This window comes from Hemitrygon akajei, chromosome 22, assembly GCF_048418815.1.
Source record: "Hemitrygon akajei chromosome 22, sHemAka1.3, whole genome shotgun sequence".
Classification (NCBI taxonomy): domain Eukaryota; kingdom Metazoa; phylum Chordata; class Chondrichthyes; order Myliobatiformes; family Dasyatidae; genus Hemitrygon; species Hemitrygon akajei.
This window is the reverse complement of record NC_133145.1, coordinates 47,527,744-47,554,416: the sequence shown is the minus strand read 5'-3', so window position 1 is coordinate 47,554,416 and position 26,673 is coordinate 47,527,744. Positions and strand designations below refer to the sequence as shown.

Genomic DNA, 26,673 nt, shown 5'->3' with positions numbered 1-26,673 from the left:
ATAACCATAGCAAATGCTGTGGTAGCCTATAGAATATTGTGTGCCACCATTGAATGAACATTTAATTGCAGCTTTAAGGGTTTATATTCATTATGGTTTTTCAGTACTGTGCAAAAGTCTTAGGCATATGCATAATAACTAGAGTGCCTATGAATTTTGCACAGTACTGTAGTAATTTTATGTATTGCAGTGTACTGCTGTTGCAAAAAAAAACATTTCATGACGTGAATAATGATAAATGTGATTCTGATATGGGTCTGTATTGTGGACTGAGTGGGAAGGGAGCAGAGAGAATGGAATTATGGTTGGGAAAAGGGGAAAGGAGAGGAGAGGGAGTGGAAAGCACCAGAGGGACATTCTATAATGATCAATAAACCAATTGTTTGGAATCAAATGATCTTGCATGCTGTTTCAGGGCTGGGAGTTTCTATGCCCGTATCACCCCCTGGTACTACTCCTCTGCCACCTGTCCCACACCCCTCCTGCAGCACCCCATCCTAGCCATTCCCAACATTCTTTGCTCCCCCAGATTTACAAACTCACTCTTCATTCCACGTTGACAAATACAGTACTGTGCAAAAGTCTTAGGCACTCTAGCTATACATATGTGCCTAAGACTTTTGCAGAGTACTGTAAATGTAGGAAAAGAATCTATGTCTTTAAAATTGCATCTAAAAATTTAATGTGTATGCTGCTTAGCTTCGTCTGCTCTTCCTTCACTTAAGATGAAGTCTGCATTTGGTCTAGATTTGTTGCATACAACTGTACTAGTGAATAATATGGAATAGTAAATCTTGTAGCTGCTTGCACCTTCAGTTAAGCTTACTACACTCTCAATAAAATTTATAATTGGAATTATGAGAACAATGATAAAATGTAACTAAAACTTTAGAAGTTTGTAGTTCATTTGTGTTGTGATCTCAGGGTCTGAACAGCTCGCAGACTTGATCCCTTCTATACAGAGGAACAAGCCATCAATTCAAATTACTTTGCACAGTGGTAGAACATTCAGTTCGGACAAGTTTGTAAACCAAAAAACGTTTTCATCTCCGCAGTTTTGTTAACAGATAAGGAAGACTGCCAGAAATGTATTTTTATTTGTCTTTTGATTCAAATGCAGAAGTTCATGGCTTTTAGATTCGTGATACTATATGGAGAATTTTAAATACCAAGTTAAAGGGTGTATTCTAAAACAAGTTTGGAGTATCGACTAACTGGTTCAGGAGAGGTTCCTGCACCTAATTATACAGTTCAAAGCATTCATCTTACTGAATAGAACTACTGATCAAATTAATGTTTTTTTAATGTGGTTGGGTTTAAAAATATCTGCATTATCTGGAATATATGGGGCAGAGTTCAGCAAGTTCCTTCTACATTACAGTCATGTTAAAAGCTATTATTCAGCAATAACATTTAGCCTTGACCTGGAGATTTGTGTTAGCCTACAGTGAACAAATGCAGCTGAGTCACCAACAAATCACTTTAGTAAAAGAATTCAAATCTCACCTAGGTTAAAAATTACGAGTGGAAGTTGGACGGTTTTATCAATGCAACATAATTCAAGGTAGATTTAAATGAAAGTACACTACATTAACAATCATTTTGTGATGAAATAGAGGCCATCTGGAAATTAAGCGTCTGTTTGTGGTCTGCTTTTAGCAATTCCAACTTTCTATTAGCGCTAGATGCCCACTAAATGACCTTAATCATCATGAAACACGTTTCAACCCTTGCTAATAAGTATTGGAGCTCTATTCTCCAGAAAATGATAGTGTGATATCAACAAGCAGCACTTACAGATGTGGTCTTCCTTTAGCTACAATTTAAAGGTCCACAAGGCAGATATCAGGACATTTCATAATGCAAATCCAGAACTGGCTGTAGTTGACTCAACACCTCCCAAAGTTCTTGGAGGGTGATCATGCAATGTTTGTTGCAATGTTTACTTATTGGTCAAATTATTTGCTGGTGTCTCATTTGTTTTGCATCTGGTATCACTTCCTAAATGGACTCTTTGGGCTAGCCACATAGCTGACTTGGGCACTGTTGGGGCTCTTGGGACTATGTTCAGAACTGCACAGTTGCAAAGACCTTAACCACAAAGGTACAAGATCCTAATTAGCGCCTCTGAGGAGTAATATTTACACACATATTTTCAAAGTCCTTCATCACTTAGATATGTAGCATCCTTCGGGTCAACCTGTAGCCTGAAATCCTCTCACTGAGAAGGCAAAGGCAAAGTAACTGGCATCTTCTTGGCTTCTGGATTATTCCAGGCAGCTGCCACTGCTAACTGCTCTCTGTCAGTGTATTAATAACTGCAATATGAGAGATGTTACCTTAGATCATATATGTCAAACTCAAGGCCCGCGGGCCAAATCCGGCCTGCGGTGGAATTATCTTTGGCCCGCGAGATAATATCTAATTACTACTAAAGCTGGCCCCAGTAATTGAAGTGCCTATGGCGTATGATATGGCTAATGCTGAGTTTATTCAGGTACCAGGTTTTCAGGGTTTTTAGTGTTTATTCGGCAGTCTTGCTCGGCAGTCTTCTTCATAAGAAACGGAATTTGTAAAGTGAAACACTTTGTAGTTATAGCAGAGACTGAGACACATGAGAGCAGGCTGAAAAAACGGAGGCAACGAAAGCTGCGTTCGCACGCGTTCGACTGATCCGGCCCGCATGAAGCTGCATTTTGCTCAATCCGGCCTGTGACCTAAAATGAGTTTGACACACCTGCCTTAGACCAACTTGGATTTCTGTGAGAAGGAGATGGTATTGGGTTCACTGGGACCTACCAGCATTGCTGGCTTCCCCAAGTTTCAGACTACCATCAGCTACACATGCCCACAAAGGCTCCTCTCAACAGCCTCACCATCTTCTTAACAGAAGTCATCGGAACTTCTTCCCGCAACGAGTGAGGTATCACTGGGATTTTGATGGTTGGGATTATTTAAGGAGGAAATAGATAAAATTTTGAAGAATTGTTGAATTGAGGTCTGTGGGGTACTGGCCCAGAAATGGACATGAAGCCTGGGAATAGCAGACAGGATCTGAGGAGCTGAGGGCCTACTCATGCTCCTATCTTCTTGTGCTTTTATGGTCATCAGTAGGAAAGTTTTTTTTTCTCCCACACTATGCAGGTAGTTGTTGAACACAGCAGTTTTCTCATGGTCAGTGGCATGTTTATTGGGAACTTGCATCATTCCTTCCTTCCTTGGGGAGATGATCTTTGTCTGACATCTTTAATAGACACGAGTGCTTCTCATTAATTCTGTAACTTTCCCTTCGGTTAGCGGCTAAATATAGGGGGTGAGAGCCCCCGACCCGGCCAAATTTAAGAAATCTCACTTGGGTGGATGCTGCATGGTGTGTCCCCTGTTACAAATCAGTACCCCGAAATAACAAAAAGTACACTATATGCAATTAAACGAGGACTGTACCCTGCTGACTGAGTCCTCCCATGCCTCACGTACCTCTCTGATCAGCTCAACAAAAGATGGAGGGGGGCATGTCTTACAAGACCCCTCGCAATCAGGTCCTGGGACTGGGCGCCCCTGGCGATCTGGTCCATTCCACCTCAGCGGCCTGACTGACCCCTCTGCGCCGCAAGCAATTTAGCTGCCTCCCTAGCCGAAAAATAAAAGCAGAAAGCTTCTCCCCCTTCTCCTGACGCATGTTCTGAAACCCCATCAGGAGCTCTATTGGGCTTCCAGTTGGGCCAGAAGCATTATCCAGTGCTTGCAGATAATTGACAGCTGTCGCTATATTCAAACTTTCAACCAATCTCTGTCACTTTTCATCAGAGCACTGCCACACATCTAGCAACTGAGAGGGCTGCTCCACCCAAGTCTCATACTCCTCCTTCCCTTCAGGGGTGGGCGTTATTCCAGGGAATAGGCAACCTGCCATAGCTGGGAATTTGAAACTGATTTTTCCATTTATTCGCCAGAGAAGTAAGGGCGGATGCCAAGTCAGAATTCTCACTCTTCGCTGGATTAATTAGACGTGGATTAATTAGACATTCCAAATCTGACCACTCTTTCCCCTCACTCCTCAGAAACGAGAGAACCCTGTCTTTGAAATCTCCGCCCCCTAGCTACCGCTACCTCAGCACTGGTTGCATTAAAATGAGAGCTGCGCCAGCCCATTTTATCAAACTTCTGCCCACAATCGCAACTTCAACAGTACTTAACAGTGGAATTAACAATTCATCTGGAGTACAAATATCTGCCCCTCTGGTTCATTGCTCAGGGTAATCACACAGCATTCAACGGAATCAGTGCCGGACAAGCCCCCACAATTGTAACTCTTGCTTCAGCTAGTGGCTTAATATAGGGAGTGATAGACCCGGCCTGGCCAAACTTAAGAAATCTCATTTGGGTGGATGCTGAGCGATGTGTCCCCAGTTACAAATCAGTACCCTGAAATAACAAAACAGTACACAATATGCGATTAAATGATTAAGCTTTATAATTCTTACTTTGACTATATGGTTAGTAAAGAAATGAAAAAAGGGCCCAATCTTATTAAACAGTCTGTTGCGCGATGTTGGAGCTCACTGATAAGCCGATCGTCCACCATTGACCTCCTCCGATCGACGCTGACCTTCGGACCCTCGCTCCAAGTCCACCCTGTCCGGCGGTCTACCAACTCTCTCCATTCATGTCTTCTCTCCTCATCTCTCCCTGGCAAAAGACTGTGAAAATCTCTCTTCCAGACTCACAAGAAAGAACAACAGCATTCCAAGCCCCATTATCTCTAGTCATAACCCAAACATTGCTGCTACAAAGAAACCATTACATTATCAGTGAAACCCTACAGCATGTTACATTCTGTTGGTAGTGATACCTCAGTAGCCAGCAGCCAGCAGCCCAATTAAGCATCAGGCATACCATGACAAAAACAGTAGTTGAAAATGCTACTGGCCTGCTAAGCTTGCAGATCCACTGGGGATCCAGTGCAGTACACATCCAATTGATGTGGAGACCTGGTAGCATGCCCCATAACCTGACCAGACAAATAGTGTCTGAGAAGGACCAAACTCAGAATGAAGGTTAGTAGGGGCAGCAAAGCAACAGTGACCTACAGAGCAATGTTGCTTCCCAACTACACAAGCTTGGCCATCATGCTTACTGCACAAGGAAAGCAGAAAATGTTATAAACAACCAGGCAGGAACTGTGGACTAAGATAAAAGATTTTGCAGAATACCAGATGTCTTGAGCATTGCACCAAAAATGCTGGAAGAATTCAGCCGTTCAGGAGCATCTGTTGGATCGTGATGAAAGGTCTCAGTCTAAAACATTGACTGTTAATTTCTCTCCGTAGAAGCTGCCTGACCTGCAGAACTCCCTCCAGCATTCTTTGTGTGTTCGTATGGCCCAAGGGGAAGACTTGCTGTCAAAAATTCCCTTGGAGAAAGATTGTCAAATTACACAACAAAATCATTGACTCAACCCACACGAAGCCCCATATTCCAAAGTCAACCAACTTACTAGTAAACAGCTAAATGGCCTTAGAAGAGGCATGATCTTCAATCATGAACTGTGCTAATAACGCATCGAGGAATTCATCCATGGTTATATTACTTAAATGTCTTACCGTATCAGATTACTTTTTCACAATGGCTGGCATGCTCTTCGGAGCATTCTGCACACAGTTCATTTTCCATGATAGGGATTGATTCTGTTAGCTTTAATAGTGGTCAGAAATTGGTCTGAGGAATCACATTAGCCAGTAATCACCACTCTAGTCTGTGGAGCTGAGCTCAGGTCTGATTCAGGATTTCAACCCAAAGCATCAACAATTTCTTTCCTCCCTCTGATGCTACTGAGTTCCTCCATTAGATTGTTTAAAGATAGAGATCTTCAGATGTGCTTTATTTGTCACGTGTAGAGGGCAACATCAAAACACCCAATGAACTGTATTGTCTGACTTGAATCAAATCAGCGAGGACTGTACTGGGCAGCCCACAACAGTCGCCAACGTAGCTTTCCCACAACTCACTAGCCCTAACTGTATGTCTTCAGAATGTGAGGGAAACAGTCTGGTCACTGGGAGAACATAAAAACTCCTTACAGACTGCCCTGTTATCAAAAACTATTGGAGGGGGATACACTACAAGACATCTTTAAATGTGAAAAACCCTTGGAGAGTAAGACCATATATCTTGGATATATACCTCAAGAATGGTTGAAAAGAGATAAGTATTTAATGAATATACTGTTGGTGGCTGGTGTTACGTACCCCGTAACTGGGTCACTTACCAGCAAAGATAGAGAGGTCTGTTGAAGTCTGATGGTACTATTGTTAACAGTATTTATTGATAAAAATACACATAAATAATATCAATGCAAACACACAGACACGTCATCAATACTAAATCTAAAAGCGCGGGTATAATAATAATCAATAAGAAATAGCTATATTGTTGTCTAGGGGATAATGTATTGTCCGATGGAAATATAAAAGTCACTTTAGTTCTTTCCAGCTGCAGCTTTCTGGTTGGAGAGAAAGACGGGTTAAAACTTGCCCATTCCTTTTATGATGTCAATCCTTCAAGAGTCGTTGGGAGTTGATTTCCCCGTTGTTAGCTAAAAACCGTTTTTCTGTGGCAAAGGCCACCGATTCCGGGGCAAATGGAAGCGGACGCACGTGGCCTTCCACCGGCTTTCGCTATTACGGGATCACTAGCGTTTCTTCTGGTGCGTCTGAGGGGCTGTTCCCACAGACCCTCTTTTTATCCTGACTCACAGGGTCTCAGATGTCAATCAGGTTGGGATGATGCAATCCCTCCACCAACCTCCCCCTCGGTTCATTGCCTGGGGCTTCGATGCATCGTACAGGATGCAATACACAAGTCCGTCTCCAAGAGACAATAGCCGGTATCAATGGGTCCGCCTTTCGGAGGCCAGGACACAACTCTTTGTGGATTCTGCATGTCTTCCTCTCATTTCCTGTGTCCCCTGAACTGACTTAATAGTGATCTTGCGATTCTCACAAAGGAGGGGGCTACCCCGCACCCTTCGGCCCCTCAGAGCTGTGGCACATTCGTAACACTGGTAAAAAGACTCTTACTAGGAAACGGTTATCACAGGAGAGCTCAACTTTAAATACATGGATGGAAATTACAATGAACATTTACAAAATGGAGAAGATAACAGCAGCTGTTAATCATAAGCTGGAACAATTTGATTCATACTGGGAAAAATGGTTTAACTACATAATGCCTCATAGGCCTGATTTTATTCTCACAAATCAATGAATCTGTTGTAAAAAAAAATCACGCCCTACTTGTACATAGTTCTTTCCTTTTGCTTGTTTTTTCTTTCCACTCTTTTCTATAAGTGTATACCTCAGATAAATACTTTGTGGAGATTTGTGATATATATGATTATGTGATATATATGTACAATGTCTGGAATACATTTTATGGAAATGTTTGTTTGATGATGAACTTCAATAAAAAAATCAATTACAAAAAAAAACTCCTTACAAGCAACAGTGGGAGTTAAACCCACTGTAATCAACAGTGCTGTAATAGCAAATGCTGACTGTCAGCTCTGGCTCCTTTCCAAGTTAGAGTCAGCTTCTTGGATATTCTGAGTAACATTCCACTCACAGTGAGGTGAAACGTGAACCGGGGGAGTGTGGTTGGTGCAAATAACTGCATCTGCAAAAGCGGGATGAGTTCATGTGTGTTAGATCGCTGCTGAAGTGGAGGGGAGATCTGCTCACATCACTGCTTCAGTATGGGAGAGATCTGCTCACATCTAGTAACTCTGTTCAAAGAGGGCAGTTTGCTGCTGAAATGCAGCATTCCTTGGCCCCTAGATGATTGTGTGCTAATCAGGGTGACGTCTCTTTTGAGAGCAGCAAAGTGCTCGAGACTTCACTGCTTAATCAGAACAGTGACGTGTTCTTGAGTGACATTTCCCCCCCCATGGACCTTGGTGAGTGAAAAAGGCACTGAGGTAGAGACTGGGTGGTTTCCAGGACTGCTGTCATCTTAACCAGAAAGTGCTGTGAGATGGGATTAACACTAAATCCTTGAAGAAATACAAATCACCTCCAAAATGGGAGTAGTTGCCCTGCTTCTCACAATATTCATCACCTTGTCATCTGCACTCTGCAGTGTGCGCACCATCCCAGTGTGTATTCACAACAGCCTCCCGAAAGCATTGTGATTGTGTTTCTCAGCTCAATACATTTTGCTGTTTAGGTGCATCAGCACCATCTCCTTCATCATTCCAGGTTGCTTAATCTCATTTCCTGTACACAAGTGTAAAGGAGAAAGAAATCATTTTTACTCCAAATCCGATGCAGCACAAAAAAAAACACAATAAGATCAAGAACACAATTATAATAAAAACAGTAAGTATAAATGTATAAGATCACTTATATACATAGATTTATTGTATGTTATACAATAATTGTATTTCAGCTCTCCTCTGCTTCTGTCTCTGGGTTCTAGTGTTGTGGTGGGTGATAAAGGATTTCGGGGGGGGGGGGCGGTGGTTGTCATACTCTGCATAAATAAGAGTTGTACAGACATCTGCACCAAAACTATCTTGTACTGATGCAGTAGTACACATATTTCGTATTAAATATGTGTACTCTGAAGGGAAAGCATTAATTACAACGATCATTGGTATTGAACACACCTCATTTGCCCCTCCATGCATCCTTTCCTCTTTCCTGAAGAGGGGGTATAATTGAACTGTTCCCCATCGCTGGTGTCCTTCCCTTAATATCTGGTGGTTTCAGTATTAATGCCATCCTACATATAGTGGCATGATCTGTTTTGGGTTGGGCCAAACCTATCTGAGAGACGAAGATTGATGAAGCAAGAGATGAAGAACTTCTCTGGGTGAGGGTCAATATGAAAGAGCAGCTGTGTTTATCCTTGTATGTGTCTCAGTTAGAATAACATTTCATTGTTACCTGGTAATATATCTGATAGGTCCCTACCCTTGCCTTATGTCTTTGTCTCCTTCACGACAACCACAGTGTCAAAAAGAGCTGGGCTGCACTCATGGAAGAACAGAGTTAAGCCAGATGCTCAAGGGATGGAATACCACAAGGATGAACGGTGGGGTACAACGGAGACTGAGGAAGAATACATGGCCCGAAGTGCACGGCCCAAAAAACATCGGGGTCCTTGTGAGGAGCCGGGGAAGTCTGTGGGGATGTTGGAGCTGGCAGCTCTTCTTGATCTGTTCATCTCCATGCAGCAGGCCCGGGATGAAATACTTCTACAGAAGGTCCAAGAGCAACCAACCAGCCTGAGCAGAGCTCCATCACCAGAGACTAGTGTTGATCCGGGAGCACCCACCGCACCAGGAACTCCAAGGTTCATTGTGCCTCCAGTCTCCAAGGAGGTGTGGAAGTTGGACTTGACAGTTAGTGAATCGTTATATTGGAAAGTTAAAGACCAAGTGTGTCGTGGAGAAAGCCTCTGTATATTTGTAAATCTTTGTACATGCATGTTTATTTTTCATTTGTCTGCTTGTAAACTTTTTTTTCTTCACAACTTTTGGGCAGCTTTTGCACTTTTTCCCTCCTGGCACTAAATAAAACCCTTTGCACTAACGTGCTGTTGTGGCTTACCTTCTGTTTTTTTTTCCCTACTGGTGACCCTCGTCGGGCGTGCTCACCCACACCTAATAGAGGGGTGTGACACACAGTGAGTGTTTCTGCTGACTGGGTATCTCAGAGCATGTGGCTTTAATGCCTGATATACTTTATTGGGCAAAATTCAGAGAAGGCTGTTGTCAGCTGGTTTGAATTTGGGCATTTGTCTTTGGAAACCCCACAAGCTTTTTTTTAGCATTTCATCCTGGATGGGAAATACTCCAGCACTGTTGCATGCTTGTCTTTCACCATTTTTTTCATGTGTGAGGAGAACCCAATTTGGCCCTATACTATGCCAATTTCTTAAAGCACCAAAAATGACGAAACCTAATTTCTAAGCAGTAACACTGAAGAACAGTGCTGGAGCAGAATACTAATTCAGACGAGACAGCAAAGGTCACAGACAGGCAGTGTATCTTAAGTGGGTGCTTGTTCTTAGGATGGACAGACTTCCTGGATATAATGGTTTCTTTCCAAAAGTATTAAAATAAATGCGGAAATTACAACTGCATTATGCACGATTTTCCAGACTGCTTTAGATTCGGGAAGTGTTCCTTTTAGATTACAAAATCGCAGACTCCACTCCTGAAGAGGAGGAAACAAAAGCAGCAGATGCTGCGAATAGCTACTGGAAACTACGCAAGAGTTACTAACAGTTTGCATAAATATGAGCTGATCAAAGAGATTTTCGAGAGAAAAATCATACTGACCTAATCCTTAATGATAGACTTGGGACTCTTAATGGATCTCTTACAAAGCATTTGATGAAATTCCATGCAAGTGGCTTAGCAACAAAATTTACTGTAAAATGCGGGAATTTATCTAAAGCAGACCCAGACTATTGTGCTCACTAAATGTCAACACGTACGAAGGGGAAAACTGGAGAACTTGGCTGCCGTTGAGTCATACAGCAGGGAAACAGGCCCTTAGGTCCATCTAGTCCATGCTGACCAAGATTCCCCATCCAAACATTTTGGCCCTTAACCTTCTGAACCTTTCCACTCAATGTACCTGTCCAACTGCAACTCATTCTAGGATGTTATTTGTTCCTCTGCCTGTTCCGGAATATGTGTAGACATTTGTGGACATTCATACTGCCTGTTTTGGGTCTACTGCAGGCTGCTCTGGAGATTTGGACCTAGGATACAATTTGGTTCAGAATGCCCTCACTCACTTCTATTGTTTTCACAATTTGTGATGTTCCCCCCCTCTTTCTCCAAGCATTGGTGGTTGGTCTTTTTTTAGATAGATACTTTATTGGTCCCAAAGGAAATTACTGCGTTACAGTAGCATTACAAGTACTCAGATATAAATATTAGAAAGAATTTTAAAAAGTTACCACAAATAGTCTAACAGGAGAGAGTCATCACTTCTCCAGCTATAGACTGACTCATTATAGAGCCTAATGGCCGAGGGTAAGAATGACCTCATATAGCGCTCTTTGTCTTAGTCTCTTACTAAAAGTGCTCCTGTTCAGCCAAGATAGCATGCAGAGGGTGAGAAACTGTGCCTAGAATTGCCAGGATTTACAGTAGAGTGCTTTGTTCTACCACAATCTCCAATGTGTAATTTGACTCCTATAACAGAGCCAGTCTTTCTATCAGTTTATTGTGCCTGTTAGCATCACCTGTGTTGATACCATTGCCCTAGCACACCAGCACATAGAAGATTGTACTGGTGACAACAGTCTGGTAGGACATGTGATGGAGAGGCCAGTATACCCCGAGGACCTTAGGCTCCTTAGGAAGTAGAGGTGACCTTGGCTCTTCTTGTACACAGCCTCTGTGTTGATGCTCCACTCAAGTCTGTCATTCAGATGCACCTCCAGGTACTTGTAGGTCCTCACCATATCATCAATAGTAACAGGGAGCATTGCAGGCTTAGTCTTTTTCAAGGTCATCACCATCTTCTTTGTCAAATGGTGCAACCTGAATCATCTGCAACTCAGTATTAGTAAGACAAAGTCCTCCACCAGGCCCTATGTTCGTCCACCCATACTCCCTTTAATACACCCAACTACTGCTGAGTCATCAGAGAATTTCTGCAGATGACGTGATTTGGTGTTGTATCTAAAGAACTAGGCATAGATGGTAAACAGGAGAGGCTGCGGAGACTAGAGAGGCTGGTCAGGTCAGCCCTCGATCCGCTGCAGGAGCACATTGCTGTCATCCTCCTGCTGAGCAGAGCCTACTCCTATTTGGATAAGTAGGGCAGCACTGTGAAGATCATTGTCAAATGCCTTCAATACCAGACAGCCCTCATTGCTGTATGGTTCTTTCGGGTTTCTTGCTTTGCAGCTGCTGGTAAGCAGACAAATCTCAAGGTTGTATAATTTATACATTCTTTGATAATAAATCCTCTTTGAATTTGAATTTAATGGTCAGAGGCTATAGATGTCTTTGCAGGGGGAATATGTTCATTTATTACTGTATATTTCATAGATTAATATATGGTATATGGTTCCAAGGTTGTCAAACCGAGGGGTGGTAGTGGGGACAAGCTCCCATTACCTAAAAGTGCTCCTCACGGCATGAACCTCAAATAGCCTCTGACAGCCAAGTCCAACTCCTGGCCTTCTCATGTGACTTAACCTCTAAGCCCAGCGGAACTGTTTCTACTGACAGGAGAAGGGGGTGAATGAGGGTGCTGGCACCTTAAAACCAGTGCTTTGGGTAGATGGAGCTCGTCAGCCTGGGAGGGCAGTCCATCTAAGAGAGGGAAAACTCTGATTTCAAACCTCCGCTGCCTTGCGGCCATACCCACTCATGGGAAAGGCTTCGGGAGTAAACCCTGAGGACAAATCCGGAGCTGGAGTCCCTGAGGCTGTCCGATGTTGCCTTCAACCATGCTCTGGCAACTCCTGCAACATCACTGGTGCCAAGCTGTATCGGCCATTGCCCTTCCCTTGGACAACATCGGTGGCGTGGAGAGGGGAGACTTGCTGCTTGGGCAACTGCTGGTCTTCCATACAACCTTGCCCAGGCCTGCACCCTGGAGAGGACAAGACTTTCCAGGCGCAGATCCATGGTCTCACGAGACTAGCGGATGCCATCATATTTGAAATATCTTGGTATAAGTTTAAGAACATGGTGACTTTGGAGGGTCCTAGCATAATGGGGAGTATTGCATGCCAATCAACTAATGCCAGACTCCCCATTGGATCTGGGTTTGTGCTACTACTTACACTGCTAAAATACCAGTCTAAACCTGCTCTGGCAAAGTTACAAATGAATGGACAGCGAGACTATGAGTTTACATTTAATATCAGAATCAGATTTATTATCATTGGCATACATAATAAGAACATAAGAAATAGGAGCAGGAGTAGGCCATCTGGCCCATCGAGCCTGCCCCACCCATCTATCCCTTTCAAAATTTAGTATGTTTCTATAAGATCCCCTCTCGTTCTTCTGAACTCCAGAGAGTATAGTCCCAGGTGACTCAATCTCTCCTCATAGGCTAAACCCTTCATCCCTGGAATCAACCTGGTGAACCTCCTCTGCACCGCCTCCAAAGCCAGTATGTCCTTCCTCAAGTACGGAGACCAGAACTGCACACAGTACTCCAGGTGCGGCCTCACCAGTACCTGTTATAGTTGCAGCATGACCTCCCTGCTCTTGAATTCAATCCCTCTAGCAATGAAGGCCAACATTCTGTTTGCCGCCTTAATAACCTGTTGTACCTACAAGCCAACTTTTTGTGATTCATGCACAAGCACTCCCAAGTCCCTCTGCACAACAGCATGCTGCAGTCTTTCACCATTTAAATAATAATCTGCTCTTCTATTATTCCTTCCAAAGTGGATGATTTCCCATTTACCATGTTGTATTCCATCTGCCAGACCTTGGCCCACTCACTTAACCTATCTATACCCCTCTGCCGACTCTCCACATCCTCTGTACAATTTGCACATGTCGTGAAATTTGTTAACTTTACGGCAGCCATACAATGAAATACATGATAAATAAATATAGAGGAAAAAATCTGAGTTACATTAAATGTGTGTATATAAGAAGTCCAAAAGTTACGTTAAAATAAGTAGTGCAAAAAAACTGAAATAAATTAAGTATTGAGGTAGTATTCATAGATTCAATGTTCATTTAGGAATCTGATGGTAGAAGCGAAGAAGCTATTTTTGAATCACTGAGTGTGTGCCTTCAAGCTTCTGTACCTCCTTCTTGACGTCAACAATGATGAGCAAGCATATCCTTGATGGTAGGGATCCTTAATAATGGATGCTGCCTTTCTGAGGCACTGCTCCTTGAAGATGTCTTGGATACCATGGAGACTAGTACCCATGATGAAGCTGACTAACTTCACAAGTTTCTGCAGCTTATTTCAATCTTGTACAGTGGATCCCCACACCCCCGCCCAAGTACCAGACAGTGATGCAGCCAGTCAGAATGCTCGCCACAGTACATTGTAGAAGTTTTCGAGTGTTTTAGTTGACAAACCAAATCTCTTCAAACTCTTAATGGAATGTAGCCTTCTTTACAGCTGCATCAATATGTTGCCCGGTTAGGTCCTCAGAGATATTGACACACAGGAACTTAAAATTGATCACTCTCTCCCCCATCCCACCCCCTTCACACAGGATCCCATGCAGCTGGATCTTTAGTGGTTTAAAAAGTTACAGATAACTGACTTTGGGTACAAGGCATTCAACAATTGACCCAATTTTGCCTCCTCAGAACCATTGATGTTCACCCTTTTAAACTGAAATATATCTTGCAAATCTAGAAATTGTTTACACATTTGGGAATCTAGATCTGTCAGTTCTGTCTGTCACTAAAACCTGACAGTAGGGCCCAGTCTTATGGTAATTCCCAATACTGCACTGAGGGTTTAACACTCAAACACTGTGCCAATTAAAACCTGGTGGTATAGGGGAGAAAAAGCACTGAGAAGGAGCTGAAAGGGAAAGAACATTTTGTTTGAATTAATCTGCTTTCTTTTATATTTTAAATTAATTCTGTTTTTATTTTGTTTTTAATTATCTTTGAAGGTGTAGAATATTCAACAACTTTAATGACAGTTTTGCCAGAAGGCTGCTACAGGCCCAGTTTTGCCTTCTGCTGAAACCTGTCAGGTGTGTTCTGTGGGTAGATCTGCCTCATCACAGATCTTTCAACAGATGTTTTCAAAAAGGATGTGACTCAATGTGCAGTGAGTCACAGTGTGACTCAGAATCTACTGCAACGTCCTCATCCAACTTCTCTTACTTCATTCAAAAACTGAGTTTATCTAAACACAGGTGGTCCAGCCAACTCTCCTTTAGAAGTCCATGCTTGTTCATTTGGCTGTTAGTTTAGACTAGAGTATCATTTATGAAACCTGCTCCAATTGTATTAAATTGCCTCCTAAGATCAATCCACCTCCTTCTATTGAAAAATCTGCAATCCTTAAAACATCTTGGGAATATTTTTCGTCCAAAGTCAAGTATGTGTGCCTGCCAAGGACAGATTCCAATTTACCCTAGCCAGATGTCTCCTCAAATCACTTGTTAACCCTTCCTCTGTTAAGTAATGCCGTTCAGGATCGTGCCTTGCTCCTCTCTATATCTGATCTAAACATTAAGGTGGAATGGTCATTATTTCCAAGATGCTCTCAGGTTGTGATGGTCACCTCATGGCCAGTAACAGAAATGCTCTCTTCCTTTCTAAATCAGCATTCAGAAAATTCTTTTCAATGTACAGTCGGCCCTCCCTATCCACGGATTCCGCATGTGCGGATTCAACCAGCCGCAGTTCGGGAAAACCGGGAAGTTCTCTCTCCAGCACTCGTTGTTTGAGCATGTACGGACTATTTTTTCTTGTCATTATTCCCTGAACAATACAGTATAACAACTATTTACATAGCATTTACATTGTATTGGGTATTATAAATAATTTAGGGATGATTTTAAAGTGCAAGCAGTCCCGGGTTATGAACGGGTACCATCCCTGAGTCTGTCTTTAAGTCAGATTTGAAGTCGGAACAGGTACATCCGGTATTATTTAGCCTCAGTTAGTCAAACGTTTGTCTTAATATATAGTATATATTTTATCTTTCTGTGAATATAAAACACTTAAGAAACATATGTATTTCAATAATTAAACCACTGTGTTGCTTAGTAATAATTGTAGCTTTCATCGGGGCAGGACCTTTCACATGCTCCATTAAAATTGTTCCAATCGTTGACTGACAGTAGCCTAACGTTTTTCCAATGACCGATGGCGTTTCACCTCTTTCTGATTGCTTTATTACTTCCACTTTATTTTCAATCGTGATTGTCATTATTTTCATAAACATAAACACTGCAGATTCAGAGCTGCACCGCCGGGTCCTAATGTCCACCGCACTGAGACAGGTTAAATAAGGTCCGGGGTTCCGCTGGGTCCTAAAAACCGCCGCATTGATACAGGTTGAATAAGGGACTTGAGCATCCGCGTTTTTTGGTATCCGCAGGGGGTCCCGGAACCAATCCCCCATGGATAAGGAGGGCTGACTGTACCTGAAATTGCTTCTTTTCTTTCCCCTTAATACATACACAGTCCTTTTGGTTTTAGCATTCATCTTTTATTATGCAACAGTTACATGGTAGTTTGTAGCTCAGTACAGCAACTGAAAGAGTGTGGTCATGCATTTACACTTCTAGCCTGGCCAGGACCTCTTTGCATTACCCCTTCTAATTATATACTGGTTTTAATTCTGTTTGTACCATATTGTTTCTGTCCTTTTTATAGCTACCTTTCAGTGTCCAGATGCTAACGAATCTTCCCTGAGGTTAAGTTTGACACCTCAGCTGCTGCAGTTTTAGGCTACACCCACACTAGACTGGATAATTTTGAAAACGCCGGTTTTGCGTAAAAACGATAGGCGTCCACACTATGCGTTTTTGAAAATATCTCTATCCACATTGAAACGGAGATTTCGGTGAATTTCCTCCTCCTGCGCATGCGCAGGACACATAAACCGAAAACAAGCGACATGTTTGGTGTCGAATCTCGCCATAAAAGTGCGCGTTTGTGTAGTTACAGACTAGAAAAACTTAAAATGAAAGACAGCTGTTGGCTCTCACGCAGGAGAACTTAAACCAAGAAAAAAAACAAATACTGGAGCGTATGGCGGCAGCCGACAGGGAGTTCACAGACAGATCGACCCGGCTGACGACAAACATTGAAAAACTGACTAACTCTGTTGCATTAATAAAGCACCTTGTTAAATGTATAAAACATGTCTGCATCAGTGTTATCTTGTATTTCCATACAATGTTACATTAGGCTGTTACACATCTATTGTCAGAGAAGTACTTGCATAAATAGGTAAACCACCTTCATACGAGCAAGGACAGAAAACGGCAAAGTGAGTACAGTATACTTATTTATTCGGTAAGTTATGGGTCAAAGTATTTGGTGAGTACATTTCTAACTCTTCTGTCGTCAGTTTTGTTGCTGTCTGTTCTGAAATTGTTAGGTTGCGTTCAAGAAAACAATGAAATAGCGTGCTGCCGTCTGAGCATTTTCAAAAGTCTCCGGTTACCCCGTCCACACTGATCTGCCTGAGCAACGTTTTCAAAAATACCCACCCTGGAAAGTGTTTCTGAAAAGCTCCAGTTTCGAGGGACGAAAACGCCGTTTTAGTGTGGACGGAGGGTAAAAACGAAGAGAAAAAGCTTCAGTTACGGATTTATCTGGCGTAGTGTGGATGTAGCCTTAAATCAGATAAACTATTAGTGTCTTTGGGTTGGGGAGTCAGGGAAACAGATCAAAAGACCGTTCTTGGGATCTCTGCTAGGTGAGGGACTAGCGGCATTTTGGGAGGGGTGGGCAAATGAGTACTTTTTGGGGTCAATGATGGGGCAAAACCAAGTGTTGTAGACCAGGGAAAAGTACACACTCAGGACAACAACTATTTTTTCGGGTTTTAATTCCTGCATCTGTTTTAGATGTTTAAGTGCCAGAAGAGGGTCTTAAAACAAAACCAAACAACTTTACAATCAGGTTCTGCCATTACAATCTGCAGTATAAAAATACAAAGAAAATTGCACAAAACTAGTACAGTACTAATATGGTAGTGGCAATTCTGAAGGAACACAATACAAACATTCGAATCCCCCCCCAACCCTGTACCTTATACACAGCAGTGAAAAATGTAAGCAAATACATCTCATCTAAGACGTCTACTACTTTTTAGTACACACGTGCTGAACCCCCGAACGGAGACTAAACATTCACGTTACGCTGTTATGTGCACAATCAGTCATGATACAATAAAGTTAGACAAAAGGTACACTTTGGCACAACTTTTACAAGAGATTGCCTGGTAGTTAAATTACAGGAAGACCAACCTACTTGGCCGGTCAGGAAGTTTGCAAGCCACGCTATCCAGCGTCGAGTTCTTTACTCATGAAAATCTAAAGCATCCACATGTAAAACATGTCAAATTACCGATATTCTCGATTCACCAACAAGCATAAACGAATTCACATGGATATTGTAAGTTAATGCTCTCCTTTCCTCACCATGCCCAGTACCTCTGGGGCAACTTGATTTCAATGCCCCAACAGCTTCAGCAGCAGAAAACAAAATGGTTTCCCCACTATTCCGCGTGTGTGTAATGACGTCACCATCTCCACTTAAAGGCACAGACACCTATTCTATCATTACCTGGATGAATGCCTAAGTGCACTTTTAACGATACTGAATAGCATTCAATAGTCATCCGGTTACACAAGGAATGTGAGAAGACTGTTGTAACCAGTGTGTGATGGGGTATTGTAATGTCTGCAGTGGAGTAGAGACCAAGGAGGGTTAATGTGCAGAGGATCATTTCAGTGCATGAAGGAAGGCCAAGGTTGTACAGCCTCAGAATACGAGGATGTTCCTTAGGAACAGAGATGAGGAGGAGTTTCTTTAGCCAGAGGATGGTGAATCTGTGGAATTCATTGCCGCAGACCTTTGTAGAAGCCAAGTCATTTGGTACATTTAAACTGGAGATTGTAGGTTCTTGATCAGTAGGGTGCCAAAGGGAAGGCAGGAGAATGGGGTTGAGAAGGATAATAAATCAGCCATGATGGAATGGTAGAGCAGAGTCGATGGGCCAAATGGCCCAATTCTGCTCCTATGTCATATGGTCTTTGGGTAAGCCAAGTTCTTCCAGATCTTTTTGGCATATAGCATGGGGAATGATGTGCTTCTGGACCACCCCAAAGCAGAAATAGTATCAGAGTTACAAAGGTGACTGACTGCAAAAACACCAAGTTAAGTTTTCAAAATGCCAGTGAAGCATTAAGCTAAGTTTCAGTTGATTCAGAGTGGCATAAACAATATAAACAGAAAAATGCTATAAATATTCAGCAGGTCAGACTTCAACTTTTGAAAGACAAACAAAGTTGTATTTAAGGTTGCGGCCCTTTTCCAGAACTGTAGGCGTGAAAGGTGTCATAGCTTTTACTGGAAGGGAGGTTCTGCTTTGCTGATGGCCTTGTCAACATTTATTCCTTAGTCAAGTGGTCTCTTTGAATTTCTGAAAATTGGGGCAAGAGTATTTTTATCTCCAGACCAATTCCAACTCAGGGTCGCAGCCCTCTGGATGTTTTAGCTGGCTGCTCAGTGTGCTTGATCTGCTTCAGATGTAATGTAGAGCACTGAACTTTGGCTTCGTTGACAACTTTAATCTATTTTGGGAACACACCATATTTTTTAAAGCCCAGTGGTCTTACCCAAACAGTTTGGGCTCATGGATGCTGTCTACAGACACATTCCACTGATCTCTGGCAAACCCACGTGGATGACTGTTTACAGTCAATGGTGCACGTGATCCTTCCCTGACTATTTCCTCCTCACTGTCCAGCAGTTCAGTAAATGGTGCCCATTCTATTCAAACCATTGTCACTGGAAGGGCCCCCAGACTGAACTATCCTATTAAAAGTGTTAACAGAAATAACCTTCAACTCTTAAAATCTATCTCCCCTGTTGCACCACTCCAACCTACGGTACTCTGTTTAAGCTAGCTCTTCTAAATGTGAGATCCCTTTCAAGTAAGATTTACCTTAAATGATTTTATTAGCCCTACAGATCTTGATTTTATATTCCTAACTGAGGCCTGGTTAAAGCCAAATGAATACAGACAGTTATTTGAACTCTGTTTCCCTGACTATGACAGATTTAGCACATCTAGGCCCTGTGGCAAGATGCAGGCTTGCCAACATGTCCAAAAAGCACTTTAGCTGCAACCTACTGTCTGTCAACAATTTTTCAAGTTTTGAGGTGCCTATGGATGTGATGGAGTGGAAGGAATGGCGTTACTAGTCAGGGAAAGTGTTCAGCAGCGCTTAGTCAGGACTGACTAAAAAACTCATCTAACGGGGATTGATGGGTGGAACTGAGGAATAAGGAAGATATGACCATGTTAGTGGGGCTGTATTATAGACCACCCAACTGTCTGTGGGATTTAGAGAAACAAATTTGTAGAGATTGTAGACTCTTGCAAGACACACAAGGTTTTGATGGTACCTTTCCACTTATTGACTGGGACTCCCATAGTGTAAAGGACTAGATGGGATAGAGATTGTCAAATGTGTTCAGAGAAGTTAATGAGTACATAGATGTCCCAGTGATAGAGAGTACAATACCTGATCTCCTATTGAGGACTGAGACAGTGCAGGTGACAGAAGTTTGTGCAGGAGAACACTTTGCATCTAATAATCATAATGCCATTAGTTTCAAGGTAATCATGGAAAAGGATAGGTCTGGCCCTCGGGTTGAGATCCTAAACTGGAGAAAGGCCAATCTTGATGGTATCAGGAAGAATCTGACAAATGTGTTTTGGGATGGTCTACTCCCTGGCAAAGATGCACTTGGTAATGTTACGAACCCCGTAACTGGGTCACTTACCAGCAAAGACAGAGAGGTCCATTGAAGTCTGATGGTACTATTTTTAACAGTATTTATTGATAAAAATACACAAAAATAATATCAATGCAAACATACAGATAATATATGTCGTCAATACTAAATCTAAAAGCGCGGGTATAATAATAATCAATAAGAAATAGCTCTATCGTTGTCTAGGGGATAATGTATTGTCCGATGGAAATATAAAAGTCACATTAGTTCATTCAAGCTGCAGCTTTTGGTTGGAGAGAGAGAGACGGATTTTTAGAACTTGCCCATTTTCCTTTTTATGATGTCAATCCTTCGAAATGTCATCGGTGGTGATCTCTTCTTTAGCTAAGCCGTCTTCCATGGTAAGGCCCCAATCCCAGGCAACGGGAAAGGACACACGTGGGCCCTCCACTGGCTGTCGCTATTAAACGCTGTCACGGGATTTCTAGCGTTTCTCCTGGTGCGTCTAAAGGGGTTGTTCCCCAGACCCTCTTTTATCCTGACTCACGGGGTCTCAGATGTCAATCAGGTTGGGATGATGCAATCCCTCAACCAACCCCCTCTGATCGTTCCCTGAGGGCTTCCATGAAGTACAGTACTCAATACACAATTCCGTCTCCAAGAGACAATGGCCGTTATCCGTGGCTTTGTATCGCGGAGGCCAGGACACATTCCAAACGTCTCTCTCTCATTTCCTGGGTCTCCTGACCTGAATTAATAGCGATCTTGCGATTCTCAAAAAGGAGGGGGCTACTTTGTACCCTTCGGCCCCTCAGAGTTGGGGCACAGGCGTAACAGTAAGCAGGAGGTCTTCGAAAGTGAAATTTTGAGAGTACAAAACTTGTATGTCAGAATAAAGGAGAAGAATACCAGGTTTAGGGAACCTGTTTTTGAGAAATATTGAGTCTCTACTTAAGGAATAAAAGGAGGCACATAGCAGGTACAGGCAGGTAGGAACAAACGTGGAGTATAAGACATGCAAAGGAACACTTAAGAAAGAAATCAGGAGGGCTAAAAGATGGCACGAAGTTGCTCTAGCAGATAAGGTGAAGGAGAATCCTACGGGTTTCTACAGGTATGTTAAGAGCAGAAGTATTGCAAGGGACAAAAATGTTCCCCTGGAAGGTCAGAATGGTAATGTTTTGGAGCCAAAAGAGCTGGGAGAGATCATGAATGGATATTTTGCATCTGTTCTAGTAGTGTGAATTTTTCTCTGCGTTCGTTTGTGTGAAAATTTCTTCCAAGTGTGTAACAACCTGTTGATCTCCCCTACCCTGCCCCCTCCCCCTTCAACCCATGCAGCGGACACACCCGATGTATATATTGTGGAGCGACTGTTTTCCAGCAGCCTGGTGGTCGTCGTCAGCCTTTCAACACCGCGGAGGATGAACGTCTATCATTTCAAAAAAGGGACAGAGATTTGCAATTACAGCTATTCAAATACCATCCTCACCGTTAGGCTCAATCGACAGGTAAGAGAGGCCACGGTTCAGCCAGGGGCAGGTCAAATAGCCATAAAGGTCTTTAGGATAGAAAAGTAAATGGATGAGTTCTTTACATCTGCAATACGTAAGGAATAGTTCATGGTACTTGATTTTGGTGTTCATTAACACCTGCCATTTTTAGTATTTACAACCAAAATAAATTATTGTGTTACTTCTAAAATCTCTTATTATAGTTGGGGCTTTTCATTTCCCACTCTGACTCTCAGAAGACTGGAGGGATCCCAAGTTGTAACTGTTGTTAATGGGATCAATGTAGGATTAGCATTAAAGGATGGTTCATTAGGGAGAGGGAGAGAGAGACACTACGCTATTTCGAATTATGGTGAACAATTAGTTTTTGTTGTACTGAAAATCACGATGTTTCTTGGGGGCTTTACGTTTGCTTGCTAGGTAGGTGGAGGGTGCTGATGCTTTTCGCCGAAGGAAGTCAGGGAGGGGAGGGTTGATGCCATTTGTGCGTGGGGGGAGAAATGGGGGCTTTGGGGTTCTAACATTTCTTTTACTTTCACTCATTCTCTGGGGCAGTCTTCTGTTTTCATGGACGTCTGCAAAGAACAATAATTTTGAGTTGCACACACAAAGTGCTGGTGGAACGCAGCAGGCCAGGCAGCATCTATAGGAAGAAGCACTTTCTATGTTTTGGGCTGAGACCCTTGGTCAGGACTAACTGAAAGGAAAGATAGTAAGAGATTTGAATGTGGGAGAGGGAGGGGAAAATGCGAAATGATAGGAGAAGACCGGAGGGGGTGGGGTGAAGCTAAGAGCTGGAAAGGTGATTGGCGAAAGTGATACAGAGCTGGAGAAGGGAAAGGATCATGGGACGGGAGGCCTAGGGAGCAAGAAAGGGGAACATTCATTTTGCCTCCAACTTTCACCCTGCCCTCAAGTTTACCTGGTCCATTTCCGACACCTCTCTGCCCTTTCTTGATCTTTCTGTCTCCATCTCTGGAGACAGCTTATCTACTGATATCTACTATAAGCCTACTGACTTTCACAGCTACCTGGACTATTCCTCTTCCCATCCTGTCTCTTGCAAAAATGCTATCCCCTTCTCGCAATTCCTTCGTCTCCGCCGCATCTGTTCTCAGGATGAGGCTTTTCATTCCAGGACGAAGGAGATGTCTTCCTTTTTTAAACAAAGGGTCTTCCCTTCTTCCACCATCAACTCTGCTCTCAAATGCATCTCTCCCATTTCCCGCACATCTGCCCTCACCCCACTCGGGACAGGGTTCCCCTTGTCCTCACCTACCACCCCACCAGACTCCGGGTCCAACGTATAATTCTCCGTAACTTTCGCCACCTCCAACAGGATCCCACTAACAAGCATATCTTTCCCTCCCCCCCTTCTGCTTTCCGCAGGGATCGCTCCCTATGTGACTCCCTTGTCCATTCGTCCACCCCATCCCTTCCCACCGATCTCCCTCCTGGCACTTATCCTTGTAAGCGGAACAAGTGCTACACCTGCCCTTACACTTCCTCCCTCACCACCATTCAGGGTCCCAGACAGTCCTTCCAGGTGAGGTGACACTTCACCTGTGAGTCGGCTGGTGTGGTATACTGTGTCCACTGCTCCCGGTGCGACCTTTTATATATTGGTGAGACCCAACGTAGACTGGGAGACCGTTTTGCTGAACACCTACGCTCGGTCCGCCAGAAAAAGCAGGATCTCCCAGTGGCCACACATTTTAATTTCACATCCCATTCCCATTCTGATATGTCTATCCATGGTCTCCTCTACTGTCAAGATGAAGCCACACTCAGGTTGGAGGAACAACACCTTATATTCTGTCTGGGTAGCCTCCAACCTGATGGCATGAACATTGACTTATCTAACTTCCGTTAATGCCCCTCCTCCCCTTCTTACCCCATCCCTGATTTATTTAGTTTTTTTCCCCTCCCCCCTCCCCCCTTTTTTTCTCTCTCTTCCCATTACTCTGCCTGTTCTCCATCTCCCTCTGGTGCTCTGCCAATAATTTCAGGTTGTATATTGTATCCATTCTCTGATGTTAAAATGGAACTCTTGAACTATTGATTGTCAGCATAGACTTAACGGGTGAAGAACCTGTTTCTGTTCTGTTTCCCTCTCAATCTATAAACATTACCAAATTTCTCCAGTGTTTCTTCTAATCTTTCAGTGAGACAAACAGCAAGGACAACTTGTCTTTATTTAGTATTGCGATCACTTGAGTTGTGTATGATGTTCTCCGAAGAGGTTGTCTGTTAGTGGGTCCCCAGGTGGCTGTAGAGGCAGATCGGGATCCATGTAATCCAGGATTCTCCTAATGGGGAACGCCTACGCATGACTTTGTTTAAGGTGGGGCGGATCATGCACAGGCAGCCACCACAGAGTCTTTGGCAATCTTCTTTATATAGCACCTTAATTGCCACAAACTATCCCAACCTATTTAAGAGGAACTTTGACAGCATTTGACCCCAAGGCACATATAATTGTATTTGGCAAATGACCAAATGTTTGGTCAGTGTAGTAGGTTTTAAGGTGAGTTTCAAAAGGCAAAAGAGTTGCGAGAGAATTGTAAACTTCAAACCATGGCAGTTAAGGCCATGGCTGCATTGAAGAAGAATGAGAAGTAAAATCAAGGAGCAGCAGGAGATGTTAAATGATCAAATTATTTGAAAATAACTATTGCTAATGGGGAACCAGTATAGTCATAGAGAAATACTAGTACGTGGCCACACTCAGCTAGTCCCAATTTCCTGTATTCGACTCGACCCACTTCAAGCCCTGTTGCTCCATGTACCTCCATTAGTCAGTAAACACAGCAGCAATTAATAATAAAGCTTGTTTGAATTAGAATTTAGGTGTCAGAATATGTGAGGACGGTATGAAAGTTGGAAGAGGGGGAGTAATCTAAGATGTGTCATGTTTAGTGGCTAGTGGCACAGATGAGTTTAACACAGGATGAAGTTTGAGATGGGATGGAGTTGGGTTATTATGGAAGCATACGTAGTCGGTCTTAGTTAACAATGTGGATATGTGGTCCAAAGTACAATTCTGTGCAGTCAAGTTTGCAAAATGTTAAGTTAGCCGTAGATAGAAGAAGGAGTCTATGGTTAGGAATTTGAGTCGGTAAGAGATTAAAGATAATGGATTAGAAACATTTCTGTGCGATGCATGTGGATGTTATCAGAAACCCAGTTGAAGTATGCGTGTGGGTACTGCGCTCCCATACATTTGTTCCAGATCCTCTGTGTTGAAAATGATGCACAACATCAGTGACAATGGCATTCAAAGCTTGTTCTGATATCAATTGCACAACATTCCTTTGTGCATTCAAGGCCCACAAGCGTTGCAGGTTACTTAAACCAAAGCAGACCTTGGCTAAAGGACTGACGCCTCTAATTTCAATAGTTAAGAAATGCCTGCTTCTCTGGTAAGGTATCCAAGGCATCCAAGTACTCCCTTATAAATAGTTCCTCTTCCCAGTCTCTCTGTCAAAGAAAAGATGTAATGGAGAGAGAATAGTGCCAAGTAACTAGATTGGCTCCTGGGGTGGCAGGTTTGTTGTTCGAGGAGAATTTTAGAACTAGAGGTGTTTTCATTGTTACATATTAATTCTTGTATGCCTGACTTAATAGACACAAGGATGATGTTTGCTCCAGATGAGGCATCTAGAAACAATGGCTGCAATCTCAGAATTAAGGGTCAACCATTCTGGGGCAATGTGAGAAGAAGTTTCTTAAGCTGAAGAGCAGGGAGTCTTTTGGAATTTCTTGCCCTAAGAGACTGCAGAAGCTCAATTGCTGAATATCTTCAAGCAAGAGAGAGCGAGATCAATATTTATCAAGTTATTAACCAAAGCAGGAGATGGGCAGTGAGTGCAGGAAGGTTTCACAGAAGTATTTGATCAGATCTGACCTTATTCATTGGTAACGCAGACACAGGACAGCATGGCCTTCTCCTGTTTCTATTGGGTCTTTTAAGAGACTTTTGGATAGGTAAATGGAGCTTAGAAAAATAGAGGACTATGGGTAACCCTAGTAATTTCTAAAGTAGGGACACGTTTGGCACAACTTTGTGGGCCGAAGGGCCTGTATTGTGCTATAGGTTTTCTATGCTTCTATTTCGTATGCCTTATGTTGGTTTCTGTAAACATTTTCATCTCCTTAGCTGTGTACTGGTCTCTGGCCTTGCATTAGTTCCTTCTGGAGAACTTCAAACATATTTTAACACTCTACTGGATCAGTCAGTATGTGTCCTTTTAATAACTTCAAGTATATTTCTTTATTTGATAATCTGATTGATATGAGACACTTCTCACCTTATTTCTAGTGGATACGAAGTACTATTTTGAGCCACCCACAGTCTTGATCATCTTCACTGCTATCCCATTTCTATGTCTCATGCTTGCTCACCACTTTTGTAACTCGTGACTCTTTCATTACACTGGAACCACCTTGTTTACAGGTCAGCTGGTGGCCTAGTGACATCAGCACCAGACTCTGGAACGGAGGTTCCTGAGTTTGAATCCAATTGGGCCGATCCTGAGTATGCTTTCCATCCATGCCGGGTTGAGTGTTGAGCTCGCAACTTGACCTCATAAAATAAAGGAGAATACTGTGAAATGTCTGTGTGAGGACTGGTGCACCACACAGTCTTTCATTCCGCACCTTTTAAGGCATGAAAGTGTCTGATGCTGGACTCTC

The 26,673-nt window shown here is 42.9% G+C and overlaps 1 protein-coding gene across 3 annotated transcripts in view; it reads left to right on the top strand.

Annotated features, from left to right (window-relative positions):
* The window catches only part of wipi1 (WD repeat domain, phosphoinositide interacting 1), a 105,808-nt gene that overhangs the window by 35,840 nt on the left and 43,295 nt on the right, over positions 1 to 26,673 (top strand). For all 3 annotated transcript variants that reach the window (XM_073026200.1, XM_073026201.1, XM_073026202.1), the window contains one exon: positions 21,806 to 21,975. In XM_073026200.1, coding sequence (XP_072882301.1) covers positions 21,806 to 21,975 — 170 coding nt within the window. The remainder of the gene's footprint in view (positions 1 to 21,805; positions 21,976 to 26,673) is intronic.